Source organism: Betta splendens, chromosome 6 (genome assembly GCF_900634795.4).
Source record: "Betta splendens chromosome 6, fBetSpl5.4, whole genome shotgun sequence".
NCBI lineage: Eukaryota > Metazoa > Chordata > Actinopteri > Anabantiformes > Osphronemidae > Betta > Betta splendens.
In genome coordinates this window covers 13474708-13494350 of record NC_040886.2, presented here as the reverse complement: position 1 = coordinate 13494350, position 19643 = coordinate 13474708, and the positions used below count along the sequence as shown (strand labels likewise).

The following is a 19643-nucleotide window of genomic DNA, read 5'->3' as shown; positions in this document are numbered from 1 at the left end:
TGTTTTTTATTTATTATCGACTCAAATACTAAATGGGGTTGATGCTTTGTTTGAGAAAACATTTTATATTTTCGAGAATTACGCAAACGCAACACATCTTCACAATACGAGGATCGCGTGAACGCATCGCTTCCTGTGGGCGATCTCACAATATGTGGATGGGAGTGACCTGCATAGGCATGAACGGAACCTCCATGTTACTTAGACCGTTTACACTGAATCCACTGTAATCAGGAGGCTAGCCAGCTAGCCGGGTAATCGACCTAGTTTATAACAGCGAGGGTTATATCATTTTAGGTCGTGTCCCACCTGGGAAACATTGGCCTAAACAAGCCAGCGACTCGCGTTTACTGTATTAGGTACTGAGACATTACTATAACACACCGACCTGACACGCTGAAACAAGAAAGCGAAAGCTGCGGTGACTTAGCAGATTTGTTTTTCCGAAGCGGTGTCCCTTTCAAGACTCGACTGATTACGTCCTGCCCTGTGAGTAAGCTAGCGTTAACATTTCGGTAAATGTGTTAACATACTCATCTTGGCTTGATACATGTCGGTTTCTTACACCACTGTTATAAGCCGTCTGTATAACTAATGACAAAGCACTGTTCTTTGTCCAAGCACGGCTGTTCGTGATACGCTAACGATAGCTAGATTTGCTTCGGCCTAGCTTAAGTAGCTACCAGCTAATGTTGTTTATTTAGTCAACCTAGGTACCTGTATTGTGCATTTTGCTATATATTTTCAGGGCGGTGTAATAGGAGGTGCTTGGCACTGATGAGCGAAACTAAGCATTATATTAAGGTGGACTAACAACGAAACATTCTATGAAATTAAGTCGCACTGACGACTACCATGAGATGTTTTGCTAATGCTAAGCGAGCTCTCCTGTTTACCACTGTTGTTAGTCGTCAGCTAAATTAACAACAGTCGCGTTGCTCTATCTGCAGCTTGTTAACGTCGTGTTTCTTTTCAGGGTTTTTGTCAACAAAGGAGAAGTCATGTCCTGTCCATGTACTTCGGCTGCCAGGTTGTTTCTAAGCACAGCTCACAGGGGTAAGAAAAGGAGAGTCAGCGTTAAAACTGCATGACATTGTGCTTTGGTACAGCCTCCAGCTAGCGTTGACCCAGACCCTGCTTATTAGGAGCAACACTCAACACTCGGTGGGAACGTACTTAGACTTTGAGTGCCTGTAGCTAAGCCTTTAGAGGGATAATGCATGAAAGTTATACAGATTCACAACACAAAAGGCTTTTCCCTGCAGCTAAGACGTAACCGTTCATTTTTGTGTTGATATTACTTTCACACATTAGCAAACACCACATTATAACTGTAAACACTTTATGCCCAACATGATGCGCTCTTGCTCTTACATTGTGTTCAACTTATCAGTTTGTGGTGACAGGTCTCCTTGTTGGTTTGACTCACTGTCCCACTGTAACCTACAGTTTGTTAGTGGTTATTTAGCTGATTTTGTTACTAGCTAGTAATCAATTGGTAAGAAAGGGTCATAATGAATATTACAAGTATTACAACATGGTTTTTCACTTTATTACCATGCAGATATACAGATGTGACTTGAGTTTAAAAAGCAAAATTGCTGTTGTTACAGGTTTGTCCTGCTCTCGAATTCAATGGTTTTCTCTGAGTCGTCAAGGGTCTCGAGAAGCTCATTTACCTTTCCGAGTACCGGGGAGGTCATTTTCAGAGACTTCTGTCTGCTATGCGTCTAAAGATGGGACAACAAAGGACAGTGGATGTGATGGTGGAAAGGTATTTTGTTTAGGGGATAATTCTTCTCTACTTCTCTACAACTTTAAAGACAACGATTGTGATTCTTAAAATATACTAACAAAATTTTGGTCAAACAGAAAAATATCAGTGAAGGGAAAAGACTCTCTGGCTCTGGAGGATCAGGCAAGGGAGGAAGCCAGCTGCGCTGCCCAAAATGTGGAGATCCTTGTACACATGTAGAGACCTTTGTATGTAAGTATAAACAAGAGACCAACAAAACAAGTGTTTAAAAGCATGTAGAATCCTATAAATAGAGAGGAGTGGGTGTATATGACATTCACTCAGGAAACTGTTTTTTTTAAATCGCACATACATAGAAACTGTTTAGCGATAACAGAGAAATGTGCCAAGGTGCACGTGATGACATTTTTGGTCATGGTTTGCTTACTAACATGAAACCATCGAAGGTCATAGGTTCTGAATTGTTCTGTGTCCATAAAATGGAGGCTCATCACTAATGTATAAGTAACTGTCGTCCTAAATGAGAATGTTCCTGAAATAGTTCGATCATTTATTTATTTATTATTTTATGAGATGAGTTGTCCATTTTGCTCATTAGAAAAAACTGGGTCCCATTGATCATTATTGATCATTATTCTGTAGTAGAATGTGTGGGGTGTTTTTATGCTGCTTTCTTTTTTAAAGCAAACCTTGAGGGAACAGAAAGAGGGGAACAGAAAGACACAACAAACATTGTTCAACAAAACCTTAAACAGGGGAATTTTCAGGCAGAGTTGAAGACTTGCACTCAGTGCTGAAATCTAATCTTACTTGATGTCTAGTAATGTTCTGTTTAGTGTTGCAACATCAATTGAGATGATGCTGTGGTTGCCCCATATCAAGAAGTGTGTTTGTCAGTTAGAAATTTTGCAGAATTACACTATCTTAATATAACTGTATAATAAATTCCATTATTTTGTCTTCTTAAATGTTTGTATTGTTATGTAGATTTTGACCCCAAGCCAAAGCTTGGTTAGATACTTGTGAAAGGTTGCTGTTTACAAAGAACACTGTTCTCAAATTAATCAGTCTTGATGCTTTAAAATACTTTTGGATTGGACTTGTGATTGTGATGTACTCTTTTTTTCAAAAGTAACACTCAGGTGTTTGTTTAGCCAATTCTCAGTGATTACAACAGAGGATATTACACAATCTGTATAAATTTGTGGTATTTGAATATAAACCAAAACTGAGGAGTTGCTGCGGTGTCTCAAATTTGTCTGGTTATGGGATGTAGAAATAGTTTAACATTTTACATTTACACTTTTTTTGCAGCATCTACACGATTTGTCAAATGTGAGAAATGCCATCACTTTTTCGTGGTGCTATCAGAAACCGACTCTAAAAAAGGGCTAAATAAAGAGCCAGAGTCTGCTGCAGAGGCAGTAAAATTGGCATTTGCACAGAAGCCTCCACCTCCTCCCAAAAAGGTAACAATAAATGGATAGCAAATGTCCTTTTCTGTAAGTATTTGTGCTGTTAATATTACTATGTATGAATATGTTATTTTCTAACATGTATAATTGACTGTTCTTTTTCCAGATATATGCTTATCTTGACAAGTATGTTGTTGGCCAGTCATATGCGAAAAAGGTGTTAGCAGTCGCAGTATATAATCACTACAAGCGCATCTACAACAACATCCCTGCCGGGAGTCGACAGCAGGTGGAGGTTGACAAGCAGCCTTCTCTAACACCAAGGGGTCAGTATCACTAGTACTTTGTGTTGTCTATGTTGTCCATGATCACTTTTGCTTTACCACTTAAACCCACGGGCATAAATATTAGAATTCTATCCTGCCGTTTGGGGTTGTCAGCTTGAGCCTGGAATAGATGGGGAAATAAAAACACAATAGGAGAAAATCTTAAGACAAAGCAAAATTGAGCTACTGTCAAAGCAAACATTTTGACTTCAAATTCCTCTATACATAAAGAATAGGAGGAGGAGACCTTTTAATAAAAGCTACTTTAAAGATGAGATGCATCTTTGGCCTTCAGTTACATTCTGTATTATTTGGCATTTGTTCAATCAGTAGTCACAGAATCGTGAAAACATCTTTGCAGGATTACATTGTTAATGCCATAATGGTAATGGTTAATGACAATATTGATTTCAGCACTTTCACCCTCTCCCTGTAGAGCTAGAGATGAGAAGACGAGAGGATGAATACAGGTTCACAAGTAAGTTATGCGTCCTCTTTACTCTTACTTTTATTTTTGCCGGTGGTGACTGTAAGAGTCTCATACACTGTTTTAGTTGTTGCACAAATGCCAAAATGTACAGACCTCTGTGGCTCCTCAGTTAGTGTGTTGATCTGGCTTTTTAGCGATAATTTCTTCAGTCATTCTCAAACCTAAATAGATAAAATAATAAATCTGTATTTGTAGCGGTGCTCCATTAGAGAGACTGAAGCAATAAAATGAAACTCGCTATCAGTGACTGACCAGATAAAAGATACGGTAACCTAGTGACCTACATTCACATCTGTACCTTTGCTATTTTTAGTCATTGTTTCTTCACCTAGTAACTTCACACTGGCACTGACTGGGACAAGCATATTTTTAGCCTGTTCATGGCAACTGTTGCTATGCACATATAGACACATGCTGTCAATGACTGGCATGTTTACACTGTACCAGACTCATTCCAAGGGAATTTGGTTGCTCTGCTAGTTGTTACATTACAGATTCCAAGAGACGTCTGACCTCTTCAGAAGTTAACCCTGCAGTTTGTTCATTGTTACAGAGCTGCTGCAGATCGCAGGGATCAGCCCTCATGGAAACGCTTTGGGAGCGTCAATGCAGCAGCAGGCGAGCCAGCAGGCGCCTCAGGAGAGGAGGGGTGGCGAGGTCCTTGACTCGACACACACTGATATTAAACTAGAAAAGAGCAACATAATACTTCTGGGTCCAACTGGCTCAGGTTTGTGTTGTTTTAAGGATGCCCTAAATTGTAGTGTCTGTTATCAGATGGCCACGTATACAGGTCGTTTATGAACCTTCTGGCTTTTATGACAAACTATATTGTGATTTTTTTTCACAGGAAAAACCCTGCTGGCACAGACACTGGCACGTTGTCTGGATGTCCCTTTTGCTATTTGTGACTGCACCACACTAACTCAAGCTGGATATGTGGGAGAAGACATTGAGTCAGTTATTGCCAAGCTGCTGCAGGATGCCAATTACTCAGTAGAGAAAGCACAGCAAGGTGGGCAGACAGACTAAATTTAACAGCAGTGTAGTGACTCATGCTTATGTTTTATGTTTGATACATCAAAACAAAAAGCAACATTTATCAGAGTTTGCATTTATTTGTTCCTGATAATAACATTCATTAAAAAGGAAGAAAAAGAAACAAAGTAACCATTTCCATCAGAACAAAACCTGCAGTCTACAAAGACAACAGGTTACTTATATTAAGCAGACTTCTAATGCAAACTAAATGTAAATGCCAGGCAAAATTTAGATTCAGATGAGCTATCAACACGTTCAAGTAACATTACCTTTACCAGCCTTTTCTTTTTTTTCTTGTTTGAAGGTTAAGAGTCAAGTTACCAACACTGTGGCTGTCTTCTCTTGATTAACTTGCAGGTATTGTGTTTCTGGACGAGGTTGATAAGATTGGCAGTGTGCCTGGAATCCATCAGCTGAGAGATGTGGGTGGTGAAGGTGTCCAGCAGGTCAGTATTAAACCAGCGTACACACACCAAAAACCTCAGTAACTAAATTGGTTTATAGATGCTGAGTACTTAGCGAAGTTTAAAATATAAAATTAATTTCAACTGTTAATTTTTTTTTTTTACATTTGAAATCTCAAACCGGATTTTCTCACCTGCTAATTTTGTATTAAATATTCTACAGATTATATCATTGATTCTGTTTTTCCACATTGTCAGGGTTTGCTCAAACTCTTAGAGGGCACTATTGTCAATGTTCCTGAGAAGAATTCCAGGAAGCTGAGAGGTGAAACTGTGCAAGTAGATACAACAAACATTCTGTTTGTTGCATCTGGTGCATTTAATGGACTTGACAGAATCATTAGTAGACGAAAGAATGAGAAGGTAAATTCTGACAACAGATCTTCACATATCTGTCTTTAATTCCTGCCTCTAACTTGGTTCCCATGTTTTGTTTATTCCTCAGTATTTGGGTTTTGGGACGCCCTCAAACCTGGGGAAGGGTCGGCGTGCGGCGGCTGCTGCAGACTTGGCCAACAGCAGCGGAGAGACCGACACGGTGGCAGAGATCGAGGAGAAGGACAGGCTTCTGAAGCATGTGGAGGCCAGAGACCTGATTGAGTTTGGAATGATCCCAGAGTTTGTTGGCCGTCTTCCCGTGGTGGTTCCTCTGCACAGCTTGGATGAAGAAACGCTTGTCAGAATCCTGACTGAACCACGTAATGCAGTGGTTCCACAGTACCAGGCTCTGTTCAGCATGGACAAAGTAAGACTGTGTAGTGTTTGGGCATTCAAAGCCTTTTGCAGACACAAGATATGTAAAATTGTTAACACCAAAGCAGCAGCCTGCTGTGATTTTTCTCACTTTGGTAGTGACTGCAAATCTGTCATATTTGCAAGATCACCTCAATTTCAGGCCATTTTATGCACAGACATAACCAATATGAACATTCGAACTGAGTTGATCTTTGTATTTGTTACTGCAACAAACACATTTATGTTTAAAGTTTCAAATTTCAGAACAAGCACAGCGTTAAATTCTTTATAAACTTTCCTTTCACATAATTTTTCTGAAAAAAATAGAAGAGTGGTTTTTACTATTGCACGCATCTCAATAAAAAGATTTCCCTCAATGCAGCTCTCAGGTTTTCACTCTGAGGTCTGAATAACCCTGATTTCCACCTTTTCACTAACTCAAGTTATTAAATGTTTGCTGTTTTTGTTTGTGTTTTTAGTGCGAACTCAGTGTGACTCAAGATGCCTTGAGGGCCATCGCCAGAATGGCTCTGGAGAGAAAAACTGGAGCTCGTGGGCTCAGATCCATCATGGTACGCATATCTGCCAATGGCACGAAATGTCTTTTTAGTGCTAAAATTCCTGTATTGTTCATGTGACGTTTTATTCATGTAAAGGAAAAACTCCTTCTCGAGCCCATGTTTGAGGTGCCGCATTCTGATATCATGGCTGTTGAGCTGAATAAAGACGTTGTCCAAGGGAAATCGCAGCCCAGATATATCAGGTCAGTGTCTCGCTCAGGTTTGAGATCTGATACCTTAGCTAAGTGATCTTAGTTCTGAAATCTGAACTATTGCCTTCACCTGGATTTCAGAGCTCCAGCCAAGGACTCAACAGAGGAGGAATACGACTCGGGCATCGAGGAGGAAAACTGGCCTCGACAGGCGGACGCTGCTAACAACTGAAATCCTTAGATTCCTATGAACCGTTGGACACCAACTCTGGGTTTTATTAAAGTCCCTGACAAACGAGCTATGGACATGGTAGAGGTATTGAAGGCTGCTCATTCTCACTGAGGAATGTTTCCATGAACAAGTCAAGAGTATAACAACCCTTGGTCCTGTGCATCAAATGTAAATTTTAGCGGTGCACTCATAGGGTGGACCTTTATGAAATATTTCAATCTCTGGGGATTGTTAACATTTTATCTGTATGAAGATAATGCAATTTTATTCATGAAAGGATGAGTAGCTAGTTTTTCTCTTTTGTGATAATGGGTTTCACTGGCGAGGGAAGCAAATGGAAATTACGGGATCATAATTGTACACTTGAAAACGCGAGCGGAGAAAGTGTAGATGTGATGTTACCATGTCAAGTAATGCCTTGAGTCACATGGGCATACTATTCCATGAGCTCATCAACATTTTGATGTTTTCTTTACCACCATTGTCATAATGGTGCTCACAGATAAATTGGGCTTTACATGTTAAGCTGCACTGGTTACCTTTCAGTGCTTTGCTCCCTTCACTAGCCTGCTTTTTAGGGAATGTATACGAGTTTACTTGCAGACCTGTGTCAGTATCAGAGGGTTGTTTGACGAAGCAGGATTAGCAAGTTGGCTTGGTAACTGAACTGTTAACTGTTAATTAAAAAAACATTTTGTTTTGTAGTAGCTATAATCTAGTATTTGTGACTGAATCATATTCCTGATCAGATATTGACCCTTTAAGTTCTATTTCTGCTGACTGACACTCTAAACCTGCTTTGTCGAACGCCCACAGAGCAGCATAGGTTTTTCTCTCTTGTTTTTGTGCCCCAGGATTGGAGACTCACCCCACCTTCAGTGATGCTAAATGGTACCTAAATTCACACACCTGTAATCACGTCTCCACCTGAATTCTGTTTGCCTGAACCATGCAGCGTTCTTAATATATGCTTTTCTACTTTAAAGCGAGATTAAACTAGAGTTGTTCTCCTTTTGTTTTAAGTTTTCTTTTCCCCAAATCGTCTCTGTTTTCAGAGGTCTGTTACAGAAGCTGTAACCCCAGAACCTGTAAGTTTGTGAATCTTAAATTTATTGTGATTGTTTAAAATATATAAATAAAATGTATATCTCTGTACAACATGTAAATTGTCTTCTGCCTTTAAATGTGTCTGCGTGGTGCTGTGCCTATAGAGATAAGTTAACTAATAAATCTATGAATGTAACTTTGTACCTCAGTCACGATGTCACCTTTATGTAATCGGCTAATCACCCTGCAGTGTCCTGTTCCTGGTTTCTCGATAGCTCAGCATTTACTTAATCCCCTTCATGGCTTCAGTGAAATTGCAGTTCGATTGTCTGACACGTGGCTTTGAACATGCATGCGAGTGTTGCTGTCATCTTTAGTAAAAGTAAAGTACACATTTTATGTGCTGTTATGTTGGATAAAACATATATTTTATTTTCTAAGTGCTGCATTGTTTGTAGTGCACCTCTGCAGGTGTGGATCATACATGTGTCTGAGGTATTATTAGTAAACAACTCATCAGATGACGTCCGAGGCTTAGTGATGAAGAGGTTTATCACTTGAGATGTCGTCTGCGGATGAGTCATTTACGCTGAACACCTGTCAAAGCTTCAGAGCGCTGTGGGCTGTAGAGAAACCTCCACACAAAGGTAAGAATTCAAGGAAACAAATGCCTCTGTTGAAACTGTCAACTTAAAACCTCTTCACTGTTCTGATGCAGGTAATTTGTTGGTGGCACCATGAACGTTCTGGACGAAGTGCCGTTTCAGACGCTACTGGGTCCGCTGCAGGAGGACGTCCAGATGGTGGTGGCTCCAGATATCACTGTGCCCGACTGTCACCAGATACTGCGAGAAACTGAGGTCACAAATGATTCGGAATAGCTCTGCAGTGAAACCTAATTAATAGAGCTTTATTTCATGCTTTAGTGCTGTATCAGACAGTTGACTTACATTTATTCCCATCACAGTATGCGTTCAACCTGGAGAAACTGATTCTAACTGGACGGCAGCCAGTGTGTCAGACCCCATCGTGTCCCCCTTATTGGATGATGTTCAGCAGCCCTCAGGGAGGTCACAAGCCCGGCGACCTGTTGGCCCCGAGCCTTCGGCCCCGCAGCCACAGCCTGAACTCTGCAGACGCCCGCTGGCTGCGCCACCGCACAGTCACCTTCCTCGTATCCGACTCGGAGGATGAAGACGGTTACTGCGTCGACAATGAAGGCTCGTCCACCGAAGACGGTTCCGACGCCGTCAGGAGCAGGGAGCGGCCCCGGAGTGCCGCACCCAGAGTCCCGCCCTCCAGAGCGAGGGACTTGCACCGCGGCGTGCACCCTCACCACTCTAAGCCCGACTCCCCTGCGAGCCTCCGAGGGCACAGAGGCAGCGTGTCTGCTCTCCAAGACGGCAGACAGCCGCTGCAAGCGCTGGAGCCACAGAGGTCACAGCAGCTCAACGTCGCCCTCCATGGTCAGAAAAGGCAGCGGCCACTGGGGCCCACCAGTAGAAAGTTCCCCCAGAACCCGCTCCCTGCTGGGCTCCCCACATGCAGGCTGCAGCAGCAACAGAGACCCTCCTCTGCAGGGCCCGTCTTCAAGAAACGCAGGGAGAAGGTTGGTTTTTCTGGCAGCATCTTAAGAATAATTAGGAAACATTCCTGTGTGACTGTTCTTCAAAAGCCACAATGCTCGTCTCCTCCAACCAGGTCTTGAGGAGCAGCAGCACTCGTGGGGTTTTCTTTGACTCAGCCGCAGAGCTGTTGTCAGCGCTCAGCTGGGAAGAGAGGGAGCTACTGGAAACCATCACAGACAGGGGCTACGCTCTGCACACGGCCATCCTGGCTCTGCAGAAGACCGGCTACCGCAGCCCAGAGAAGGTGGGAGCCGTTTCCTGCTTTAGAAACCACAATAATCCAGGTTTTTACAGTGTATTTAGTAAAGGTGTGCTCCCATCCATCCATTAGCAGAGCTGCTTATTCTCAGGTGACAGCGAGTGGTTGGAGCCTATTCAACAGTGCAATATCTTTTATTTCTATCAAATGTTGATGCTGCCCAGCAAGGCAGTATACTGGAATAAATGAACCCCACCCTCCTCAAACTGTACCAGCTGCTTATTTATTGAAACTGAATGCTTACAATGCTTCATGTGTAACAGGCAACTGTGGCATTAAGATTTATTTAGCTTTATTTTTGCAGTTTCTACAAACTGATTTTTAAGTTTACTGTTGATTTAGAAGTCAGTTGTTGTTGAAGCCATGTATCATTTTCTGTCCTTTACTAAACAGATCTTAAAATACCTGGTTGCCAGTGATCGTCTGTGTGAGCTGGGTTATGACGAAGCCCAGGTGGAGGAGGCTTTGGAGATGTTTCAAAACTGCGAAACCAAGGTAAACCTGTACTTACTAAATTACATCAAAAGCAGAACCACAGCCATAACATTTATTTTACCTATTTTAATTGCAGGCAGCCGAGTTCCTGCGCCTGCTGACCCAGTTTAATGAGATGGGTTTCCAGCAAAGTGCAATCAAAGAAGTGCTGCTTGTCCATGAAAATCACAGAGAGAGGGCCCTCGAGGAGCTCATGACACGGATGGCTTGAAAACTTTCTTGTAACAGATGTTGCCATCAGCTGTGCTACTCAACAACTACGGGCTAGAGTGTAAACATTAAGATTAAAAAAAATAATACTAGGGAGGGATGGATTTTCAAATGTTTATTTACAAACTACTTTAAAAGAAAACCGCTATGTAGTCTCTGATGAGAAAATATAGCTGTGATTTCAGCTGGAGGAAGAAAATCATAATACAATGATTGACTGTGACAGTAATAAAAAGCCTCAGCAGTCTCCATACAAATACCCTTAATGTCAGAAGTACAGAAAACTGCTCTTGCAGTTACTAAATAGAATCTGAAATAGAATATTGCTAAAACAAAAGTTCACACAGATTTAAATATTTACATTTTTTGTGGATGTATACATCAAAGATGACTGTTGTACACTTAAAAAAAAAATTAAAAGAAATGCACCAAACTACCCCTGAGTTGGTGAGTGTCAGGCCAGCTCCCTTTGAATCACTGGTGACTGACAGTGGAGTTCAGCAGGCCCAGCTTCACATTTGACTTAGTAGCCTTTGTGAGATCTCTCTGCGAAGAAAGGAATCGGTTTGTGTTCAGATAAAGTCACTGCATTAGCACTCAATGTTATATGAAAAGCAGCAGTTTGTGTTTATTGTGGATTAACTTGTTTTGTTCATGTTATAGCACCTAGATTTGATTCAAACAGTAGAAACTGACAAATCCACTGGTTGTCTATCCAGGTCTTTTACAGAATAAAAATAAATAATTCACAACTTTTTATTACCTGTCATTCTAGAGATCATTTTGTTTACTGTGTGGTCAACTAAAGGTGAATCTGTGCTTTTAAAACCAAGTTTAGTTTTTATTTCTGCTACTCCTATTACTCCTTATTCTACAGATATCATTTGCCAACCAAGCCTGCAAAATAGGTTTAATATCACTGGCTCAGTGGTGTTAGAGTTTCTAGCTAAGGGCTAAAACACAAAACTGCATTTACCGCAAATTCCGAATAGGAACCAGCAATAGAGTTAAAGGTGAAGGTGTGGTCTTGAGTATCCTGAGACCTTAATGCGCCACTTGGAGTATTAAGATGGGAGACGTTTTCCTTGTTTCGGTCTAGTGCACGGGGAGTCTTTCCATGTCCAGGGGTTCGCAGGCCAAGACCCTTTAATAACCAAACCAAAAAAAAAAAATCAAAATACAGAACAAGAGGGTTGGACACAGTGCTAACCTATATTATATGGTTTGTGTGGCCTTCATAAATGTAGTGTGATTTGTTAAGACGACAGTGAACACACCTTGCTGGCAGACAGAGGTGGTTTCTGGATGGACGACTGACACATGGTTCCACTGAGGCCTGAACTAAGAAAGCTGTTAGGAGTGGAGATGGTCGAGGTGCCGTTGAACTAAATGCAAAGATACAGAAAGGTGTCTCCCTTCAGTCAGTGTTGCCGCACATGAAACATTTACAGTGTTCCACTGTCCTGTGATCTGGCAAACAAAGGTGCAGAAGCCTCTTACCTTTCTTACTTTTCCAGGAGTAGGAGTCCCAGCTATTCTCCTCTTTGACGGTGTCCTCATTGCTCCATACAACATCTCCTCCTGAATCTGTTTAGTTTTCTTCAATTGCTTTTTCAAACAAGAAACAAATAATTATAAACTATATTTAACAAGCAGTGAGAATAAAATGTTGTTATTTTGTAACATACCCTGTCCAGCTTCTCTTTCTCTTTTTCATTGTGGTGCTGATCCCACTGCTGCTGAACATACTCAAGAAATTTCTGTCCATTCACCATGAATTCTTTGCTCTGTTCCTCCTCCCAAACATCAATCTGGGCCTTCAGACTCTTCTCCAGCTGGTACCATAGAATTTTGATGTTAGGGGTTACAGTTATTAGGATTTAAAATTGCCATCCTTTATGAAAATGTTGTGCACCACATTCAAATACATGGCAGCTACAGACTGAGCCAGTTACTGTTGTTACATCCCCATCTGTTGGACTGACTACGCATCAGCAAGTGCCGAGTTATTCACCTTGCACACCTTTACATTTGATTTACTAGAAGTTAATTAGGTTTGACAAATTAATTTCTTCATTCAAATCCAGTTCTATATTTATTACATTCTGACATGTTTAATGGTTCTTTTTTAGAATTTTGTTTATGTTTAAATATTGCTCACCCTAGGCAAACTCTTTTGCAGGTCAGTTCTCTGCTTCTCTTCTTTCAGAAGGTTCCCACCTCTGTTGTTGAATCTGGCAGGATCATTAGCCTTTTTCTGAGATTGAAAAACACATATACATGTTACCACACCAGGAAAAAGACATTTTAAATCCTAACGCACAGGGATTCTCCTCACATCAAGTTCCAAGTATAAGGTCCAGTTCTCCTGCCATTTGCTGACTCCCTCAAAGAGTTCCTTGTGGTCATCGTAATACTTCTTCAGGGCCTGGACTTCGGCTTCATGCAGGTTGAGAAGCTCTTCTGTAAAATCATCTGTAGAAAGAAAACCTGCACTGAAACAGCTGCAAATAATATTACATTGCTTTTTGTTGCTACAAAAATTATTTTATAATCTATATTTCACCCATGCGTTGTTGCGCAGTCAGTTTACTGTAACAATCACTTTAGTGACAGTTAAAAAACAAAAAAACAAATAAAGCTAATCACCATCAAGATATGGAAAAAACGCCTGCTGCTGTTCTTTGCTGTAGAAGCATCTCTCCCACAAAAGGGCAATCTCAGCTCGGATGGCTTCAATGACAGCCTTCATGCTTTGCATTTTTAGCACCTGTAGGCGATCAACCTCAACCTGGAGCTGAAATCAAAATATACACATTAACACAGCTTGTTATCAAAGTGTTGGTGGTGGAGTTGAATGTTGGATAAAAGGCACTATTGGTAAGAAATTTCTATCAGTATGGTAAATAAAAACTTACTGCTTCAATGTTTCTCTTTTTTGATTTGGTCATATGTTCCTGGAGCACTTCCCTTTCCTCTTGGGGAATATGAAGTCTCTCCCACAACTCTTGAATCTTGGAGCGTAAAGCTGAACAACGGAGTTCATTCTTAGCCTTGCGTTCTTGCAACTGGGACAAAAAAGCCCCACATTCATTTAATACCAAAGGACATAATGCTGCAATGAATTCATGGAATCAGATTAATAATCACTTGTATACAAATATGGTTAGTACCTGACTGAGGAGCAGCTTAAGAGCTTCAATGTTTTCATCTGACAGACAGAATGCCTCCTCATCTTCACACATCACATCTGTCTCAAAAGTGGTCTCGGGGGACTTTTCCAGGTTGTCCATATACTCAGTAATCTCCTTTTTTAGACTAACAAATTCATGATGACGATTATCCTGAAAGCACATTTACGAGTAAGGCATGATACAAGAAACGTTTTACAGAACTAGCAACAGAAAAAAACATCAGTAGCACCTTCTCTTTGGCCAAATCATCAAGGTAGGCACGATATAACTCCAGCTCCTTCAGTGATGGGACAGTATCCCTGTCAATGCTAAAAGGAGTAGTGCACATAATATCACACAGCTCCCGGTCTTTCACAATGAGGCCTTTGAGCTCTTCCATCCTTTGCTTCTTGTGCTCCTTCATCATCTCTAGACGTGTGCGATTGTTTTTCTCAATCTGCAACATAGTACAGCCATCTTCCTCCTATACGGACAACCAGAAAGTTAATCTCCCTACACAAGCACTGTTTCAGTCCAATGGGGAAAACCCATATTAAACATGACTATACCTCAAAAGGAGGCAGCTGAAGTTCACTGCACAAAATATTAAGTTCCTTGCGACAGGACTCAATACTTTGCAGCAATCTCTTCTGAAGTTGCTCTTCTTCAGCAATCATTAGGTCAAGCAAACCCTGCAGGACAAGAAATATAAACTGTAATTTTTGTAGGATTACTAATGAGACTTATTAAAAGTACAATGATGTAAGACTTGCTTTAATGTGCTTGTGAACATCGTTGGTTCTCTGCAGTCGCTGCTCCTCTGGAATCCCAATTTCCTCCCAAATATCCTGTAGCTTGACCAGTGCTCTGTTGAGATAGGCAACTGACTCGGCTGCGTGGACTTCACTGGAACAAAAACAAGCGGTGGGTTTAAACATCAGCCATCATTTAACTAGTCTATTATTACGTCAATATTAATTGTCGTATCTGTTAGCTTAGACTGTTTATTAGCCGGAAGCTACGGCGACTTTCTTATCACGCAGAGGCTAAGATAGCTAACATTAGCCAGCTGTCTCCACTGTCGTAAATTAAATCTAGCATTGTACAGATTAACGCGTGAAGTAATTAGAGTCAAAAAAGGAACCACTGGATTACATACAAACTGCCACACCAACCCAAGACTGTGCGTCTGCCCATAGTTTAGCTAAGTTAGCCTAAAAAGAAGCTAATCAGGTAGTTAGCGAACAAAATTTAAATAGTTACACACACACATAAAATACTAACCTTACTCTCATTTTACCAACACGGATAGATAAAATGTGTTAAAAACAACCGCCCTTATTTAAAAAAAGTCTCTGAATATACGTGACCGGGAACGGCTACAGTTATCGCATGCTCGTTCGTTTGTTGTCCGGACGGCGTTTGAAAATTGCACCGAAACCATGTCTGGCCTCTGATTGGCTGCTTAAATTGACGTCACAGGAAGTTGTTGCCGGGGCGGGCCTTTGTTGAGATAAATTGGGCGAGGGACATAAACCTGCATGTCTAGTGTTATTTTGTGGTATTGGTATTCATAGGAGTAGGTAGACAACCTTAATTACATTATGAATAGTGTTTTAAACTAACATCTGGTCATCTACCCTTAATCAATATAACCTTTGTTGCTCAGCATTAAAAATAGGACACTAACGCTGGACCAAGAAATGTTTTATGTACGAATGAAGGTGGAGTGGCATAATTTTAGTTATTTTACAGAAAGAGTGCAACACAAATTTTATTTACATATTCAGGACAAAAAATATAAACACACTAAGATGTTTGTGTTTTCATTCACTGCTCCTTAATCTATAATCAAGCTTTAATACACACATACACACACACACAGCAAAAGACGACCCTTCTATTACAAATAAATACTTAAGAAAACCTGTGAAAAAAGTTGCAAATCTAAAGGTCAAACACAATCTTGGCTACTTTAGTGATTCTGGTTAAGCAAGATACAGACATTTCACCGTCATCATTGACGATACTGACGCAAATAGAGGTTCCTCAAAACTTCCTCACTGAACTGGTATGTTAGCTTCTTCTTAACTTTTTTAATCTCTCCAGTTTTACCATAGTTCCTCAGAGCCCGAGCCATTTTCTGATAGGTCATTTTCTTGCGGTTTCCCTTCTGAAGACCCCAGTGGCTGGCCAGTACTTCCTTGTGTTTTGTGGAGAACTGGAAGATGCCCTTGTCCTGGTCCAGCCACCAGATACTGTCACTCATGTCGCCGTTTTTTAACAAATCCAGGAGGAACTGGTACAGGCGGATTTTCTTCTTGCTGTCTGGAATGGAAAATATGACACTTGTTTCAGCTGTGGTACTTCATAGTTGAGATTCTTTGTCCAGGCTACAATGTAGTTTCTTTATACGTTTGACTTCAGTAGAAATACTCACTAGTGTCTTTCCTGAAAGAGTGGTTGTGATGTTCAAATTCATCCTCCCCATCTGACACCTCAAGTGAGGGACTGATTTCTCTTTGTTCCTCCTCTGAGTAGTAATGGGCAGGCGAGGCAGGAGGTGGATACTGGTAGCACAAGGATGAAGTGTAATATGGGATCTTTAGGAAAAATTTAAAGCATTTTTATGATTATACAAGAAAAAAAACACATGTATCAATTATTAATCATCTGACATTTTCATTTAAAACTGTCATTGTATGAAAAGAGGAAGTGGCTCTCTCAAAACAGAGTCCATTGCCAAGAAATAACACGTGGTACAGATGACATTTCAGTGAAAATACCCCAACTGTACTCATCGTCTGCTGTATTGTTCAGATGAAATTATTTCTTTAGATCATAAATGCTCTAAATCCATGATGCTTTGTCTAAGTAATTCCTCTTATTGTGTAATATAATCTTGTTATTATGGTAAAAGCATTTACTTTGAAATATTTAATATAATATCCAGTTCTAGAGCATATATATCTAACATTTATTTATATTCACAAAAGGTATAAAATTAGTCAGTGGAATGATATTGGTGGTAGTGCTTTTAAATATTATTTATGCTTCAATCCATACTAACATCCCTCAAACCTTTCAGTTGTAGCTCCTTTACTAAAGACTTGCTAATCCTCTTTGTCCTTTGTGATGATAAATTAAATTTATTTAATGTTCTGACTAATGATTGACTAAATTATACATTGTTAATGTAATTGAGATGGAATTTTGAGAAAGGTCTGCGTCAAAATAATATGTGGGTTTATTCAGACGTTAAGAATTAGGTATTATTGTAAAGTACAGAAAGTAAATCATCATGAGACATAACAGTGACGTATGAGTAATGTCTGCAGTGAATCACAGTAGTACTTGACATTTAGGTATCACATTTTCATGCTAATTCTAAAATCACAATTATTTAATAGGCTTTTTGGTGCTTTAGCGTGTTTTCATTGTGGTGTTAAATGACAGCATCTGTGTTTCTGCTTGACATTTGCATAGTTGCATATCACTTTTCAAACCACATATGCCATCAGTGCCCGTGTTACTTCCGAACGTCAGCTTACTTGTGGTGACACAGAGAGGGGTGCGAGTGGAGGGTCCAGGGGAAGGGGCAGAGGCTCACTGCTGTAGCGGTACGGCGGCATCAGCTGCTGAGGCGACACCGACTGAAGCTCTGTGAAGTGATTCACGGGGGAGTTCTCAAAGTCAGCCGCCTGGATTCGCTCCGACTGAAAGGTCCATCTGTGGTCTGAGACATGACGGGGCCTTAATGGCTCGTCTTAACACACCATCTTGTTCTTTAAATTTTAAACCAGACGTCCTCACCTTCATAAATCTCCCCTACATTCGTGAGGTAGGGGTACAGCTCTGTGGTTCGGCAGGTCTCTGGCTCATTTGGAATTATTTCCTCTGAGGACTGAAGAGAGGAGAATTTCAATTTCAATTAAAGACTAAAAGCTTACTTGTAAATAAATAAACGGCAAATTCAGGGTTTTTGTGGTTTACTTTCCCAACTTCCAGAGTACAACAAATGCCTCACATGTCTTCAAACAAATCTGAAAATATATGTTTTTTCAATTAAAAAACTTCCTATTTCCTAAAAACCTGAAACCATCTTAAGAAAAAGAGACATTAAAAATCACCTCACTGTCACAAATAAAAACCAAACACTGATTAAAAACATGTTCTGCACAAAGGGAACAAAAATCAATAGAGCACTTACAGAAGATATGACATAGCTGTCCATCATATAAACACGGCAGCATGAAAATCTTCGTTGCTAAAGCTGTTGGTAAAGTTTTCTTGTGGCTTCGGTGACAAACCCCCGAAGTCAAGCGTTGACTTCACCAGACAAATGGGAACTGAAAGCGAGGACCTATATAGTCAACATTCACATTATCTAATTATCAGATTCATCTGGTCAGCTAGTTCCTGATGGCTGACAGTTATGCATGAACCGCTGGTATTCATTTACATTTTCTGCATGATTATACAATGGATGCGTTGATTATAAAAAATAAGTTCTGCTTGTTATGGTCCTGAGGAAGCATCACCAGCAGGTATTTGTGATGCTAAATGTTATTCTTTCCTATGTAGAAAAGTTGGTATTTGCATTGACATGCACATATAAAACTTTCAAATATATGAGTAGGCCATGCTGTTAAAATAAACAATGTGTTCTTCCCTTGTATGCTTCAACTTCCCCACTTGTCAGATGAGTTTCTGCTGAGATGTGACCTAAAACCTACATAAAATGATACTTGTATAAATCAGCGCTTCATAATAAATGAGAAAAACAGTCCCCTGGACAGGACTCTGGCTTATTTTATACATGATCTGAGTATGCCTCAGTATGACTTTTAAAAATAGGACTTTCTAACAGTTACTGCACACAGGAGGCGAAACCAAAAGCAAAGTTTGGATTGGCTCTTCTTCCTCTTTGACTGTGGCTCCATGGTTTAAATAGAGGAAGCTCTGACCATGAGAATGAAACCAGTGAAAACACGACTGAAATGTCCAGAGCCAGTGTGTCTGGAACCTGCTGGTGCTGTGTGTTTGGCCCTTTGAAAACAAATCAGACACAAGTGCAGGTCTCAAACACTGAACTCGATATAATATTAGCACAACAAATGATTGAGCCCTTTGATTATAGTGATTAGACAACAACAGACGTTGATTAATAAACCACACAGTATTACACAGTGTTTTTGAGTATTTGGATGGAAAGTCACAGAGTTATGAAACTGTTTCCGGTTCACTGTTCAATTCAATTCAATTCACAAATCACAACAAAGTTATCCCAAGGCACTTTACAAGGTACGGTTTAAGACCTTACACAACTAAAGCCAAAAAATCCCGCATACAGCAAGCCTTTAATTGTAATAATTACAATTTAACAGCATTGGTGGAGAGGAAAAGCTCCCTCTCTAACGAGGAAGAAACCTCCAGCAGAACCAGGCTGGATGTGGACGGCCATCTGCCTCGACTGGTTGAGGTGAGGGGATAAAGAGAGATAGAGAGCGAGAAAAGCACAGCACAACAACAAACAAGCAACAACAGAGCACAGGCAGGATGGTTGGACTGGGTCTGGAAGTTGAAGGAAGTTTTGGGACATCCAGGATTTGATGTCTTTTAAACAACTTTGGATTTTGACTAGTTGATCTGTTTCATTT

The 19643-nt window shown here is 40.4% G+C and overlaps 4 protein-coding genes across 8 annotated transcripts; 2 read left to right on the top strand and 2 right to left on the bottom strand.

The window, feature by feature from the left end:
* The first annotated feature begins 201 nt into the window (after nt 1-201).
* clpxb (caseinolytic mitochondrial matrix peptidase chaperone subunit Xb) lies at nt 202-8337 on the top strand. 2 transcript variants are annotated; one of them, XM_029154197.3, is made up of 15 exons: nt 202-489; nt 977-1056; nt 1614-1774; nt 1873-1987; nt 3071-3225; nt 3338-3497; nt 3934-3975; nt 4541-4717; nt 4838-5002; nt 5386-5474; nt 5691-5855; nt 5938-6237; nt 6707-6799; nt 6884-6990; nt 7081-8337. In XM_029154197.3, exons 2-15 carry the CDS (start codon nt 1002-1004, stop codon nt 7169-7171), a joined length of 1875 nt encoding a protein of 624 aa, XP_029010030.1. In that variant the 5' UTR covers nt 202-489; nt 977-1001; the 3' UTR covers nt 7172-8337. The 2 variants fall into 2 exon arrangements, with proteins under 2 accessions (XP_029010030.1, XP_029010031.1); XM_029154198.3 differs by lacking the exon at nt 3934-3975.
* Nucleotides 8338-8678: 341 nt separating this feature from the next.
* Nucleotides 8679-10897, top strand: LOC114857598 (ubiquitin-associated protein 1-like). Of its 2 annotated transcripts, XM_029154228.3 has the most exons (6): nt 8679-8865; nt 8937-9078; nt 9186-9827; nt 9920-10090; nt 10499-10600; nt 10677-10897. In XM_029154228.3, exons 2-6 carry the CDS (start codon nt 8956-8958, stop codon nt 10809-10811), a joined length of 1173 nt encoding a protein of 390 aa, XP_029010061.1. In that variant the 5' UTR covers nt 8679-8865; nt 8937-8955; the 3' UTR covers nt 10812-10897. The 2 variants fall into 2 exon arrangements, with proteins under 2 accessions (XP_029010061.1, XP_055365846.1); XM_055509871.1 differs by lacking the exon at nt 8679-8865 and having other exon boundaries at nt 8873-9078.
* Nucleotides 10898-10910: 13 nt separating this feature from the next.
* LOC114857586 (protein regulator of cytokinesis 1-like) lies at nt 10911-15433 on the bottom strand. 2 transcript variants are annotated; one of them, XM_029154200.3, is made up of 14 exons: nt 15268-15433; nt 14757-14889; nt 14553-14675; nt 14234-14467; nt 13984-14154; nt 13729-13878; nt 13460-13607; nt 13149-13285; nt 12972-13067; nt 12499-12645; nt 12311-12418; nt 12088-12195; nt 11787-11954; nt 10911-11356 (listed from the first exon to the last, which is right to left on the bottom strand). In XM_029154200.3, exons 1-14 carry the CDS (start codon nt 15276-15278, stop codon nt 11285-11287), a joined length of 1806 nt encoding a protein of 601 aa, XP_029010033.1. In that variant the 5' UTR covers nt 15279-15433; the 3' UTR covers nt 10911-11284. The 2 variants fall into 2 exon arrangements, with proteins under 2 accessions (XP_029010033.1, XP_029010034.1); XM_029154201.3 differs by having other exon boundaries at nt 11854-11954.
* Nucleotides 15434-15739: 306 nt separating this feature from the next.
* Nucleotides 15740-18361, bottom strand: spi1a (Spi-1 proto-oncogene a). 2 transcript variants are annotated; one of them, XM_029154239.3, is made up of 5 exons: nt 18194-18361; nt 17797-17887; nt 17535-17719; nt 16424-16553; nt 15740-16311 (listed from the first exon to the last, which is right to left on the bottom strand). In XM_029154239.3, the coding sequence occupies exons 1-5, from the start codon at nt 18218-18220 to the stop codon at nt 16001-16003; spliced, it is 744 nt and encodes a 247-aa protein (XP_029010072.1). In that variant the 5' UTR covers nt 18221-18361; the 3' UTR covers nt 15740-16000. The 2 variants fall into 2 exon arrangements, with proteins under 2 accessions (XP_029010072.1, XP_029010071.1); XM_029154238.3 differs by having other exon boundaries at nt 16424-16586; nt 18194-18351.
* Nucleotides 18362-19643: the final 1282 nt, after the last annotated feature.

Bases quoted from the DNA above. Each gene is read 5' to 3' on its own strand.
- LOC114857586 (XM_029154200.3), bottom strand. The intron at 12,419-12,498 runs GTATGTTACAAA...TGTTTGAAAAAG, and splicing joins AGAAAGAGAAGCTGGACAGG to CAATTGAAGAAAACTAAACA. The intron at 11,357-11,786 runs GTAAATGCAGTT...CTTTCTTCGCAG, and splicing joins GTTCCTATTCGGAATTTGCG to AGAGATCTCACAAAGGCTAC.
- clpxb (XM_029154197.3), top strand. From the start codon at position 1,002: ATGTCCTGTCCATGTACTTCGGCTGCCAGGTTGTTTCTAAGCACAGCT. The intron at 4,718-4,837 runs GTTTGTGTTGTT...TTTTTTTCACAG, and splicing joins TCTGGGTCCAACTGGCTCAG to GAAAAACCCTGCTGGCACAG. The intron at 6,800-6,883 runs GTACGCATATCT...ATTCATGTAAAG, and splicing joins GTGGGCTCAGATCCATCATG to GAAAAACTCCTTCTCGAGCC.
- spi1a (XM_029154238.3), bottom strand. From the start codon at position 18,220: ATGATGGACAGCTATGTCATATCTTCT. The intron at 17,720-17,796 runs GTGAGGACGTCT...GTCATGTCTCAG, and splicing joins TGTAGGGGAGATTTATGAAG to ACCACAGATGGACCTTTCAG. The intron at 16,587-17,534 runs GTAAGCTGACGT...TTTTTCCTAAAG, and splicing joins CCCTCTCTGTGTCACCACAA to ATCCCATATTACACTTCATC.
- LOC114857598 (XM_029154228.3), top strand. From the start codon at position 8,956: ATGAACGTTCTGGACGAAGTGCCGTTTCAGACGCTACTGGGTCCGCTG. The intron at 9,828-9,919 runs GTTGGTTTTTCT...TCCTCCAACCAG, and splicing joins TCAAGAAACGCAGGGAGAAG to GTCTTGAGGAGCAGCAGCAC. The intron at 10,601-10,676 runs GTAAACCTGTAC...TTTTAATTGCAG, and splicing joins TTCAAAACTGCGAAACCAAG to GCAGCCGAGTTCCTGCGCCT.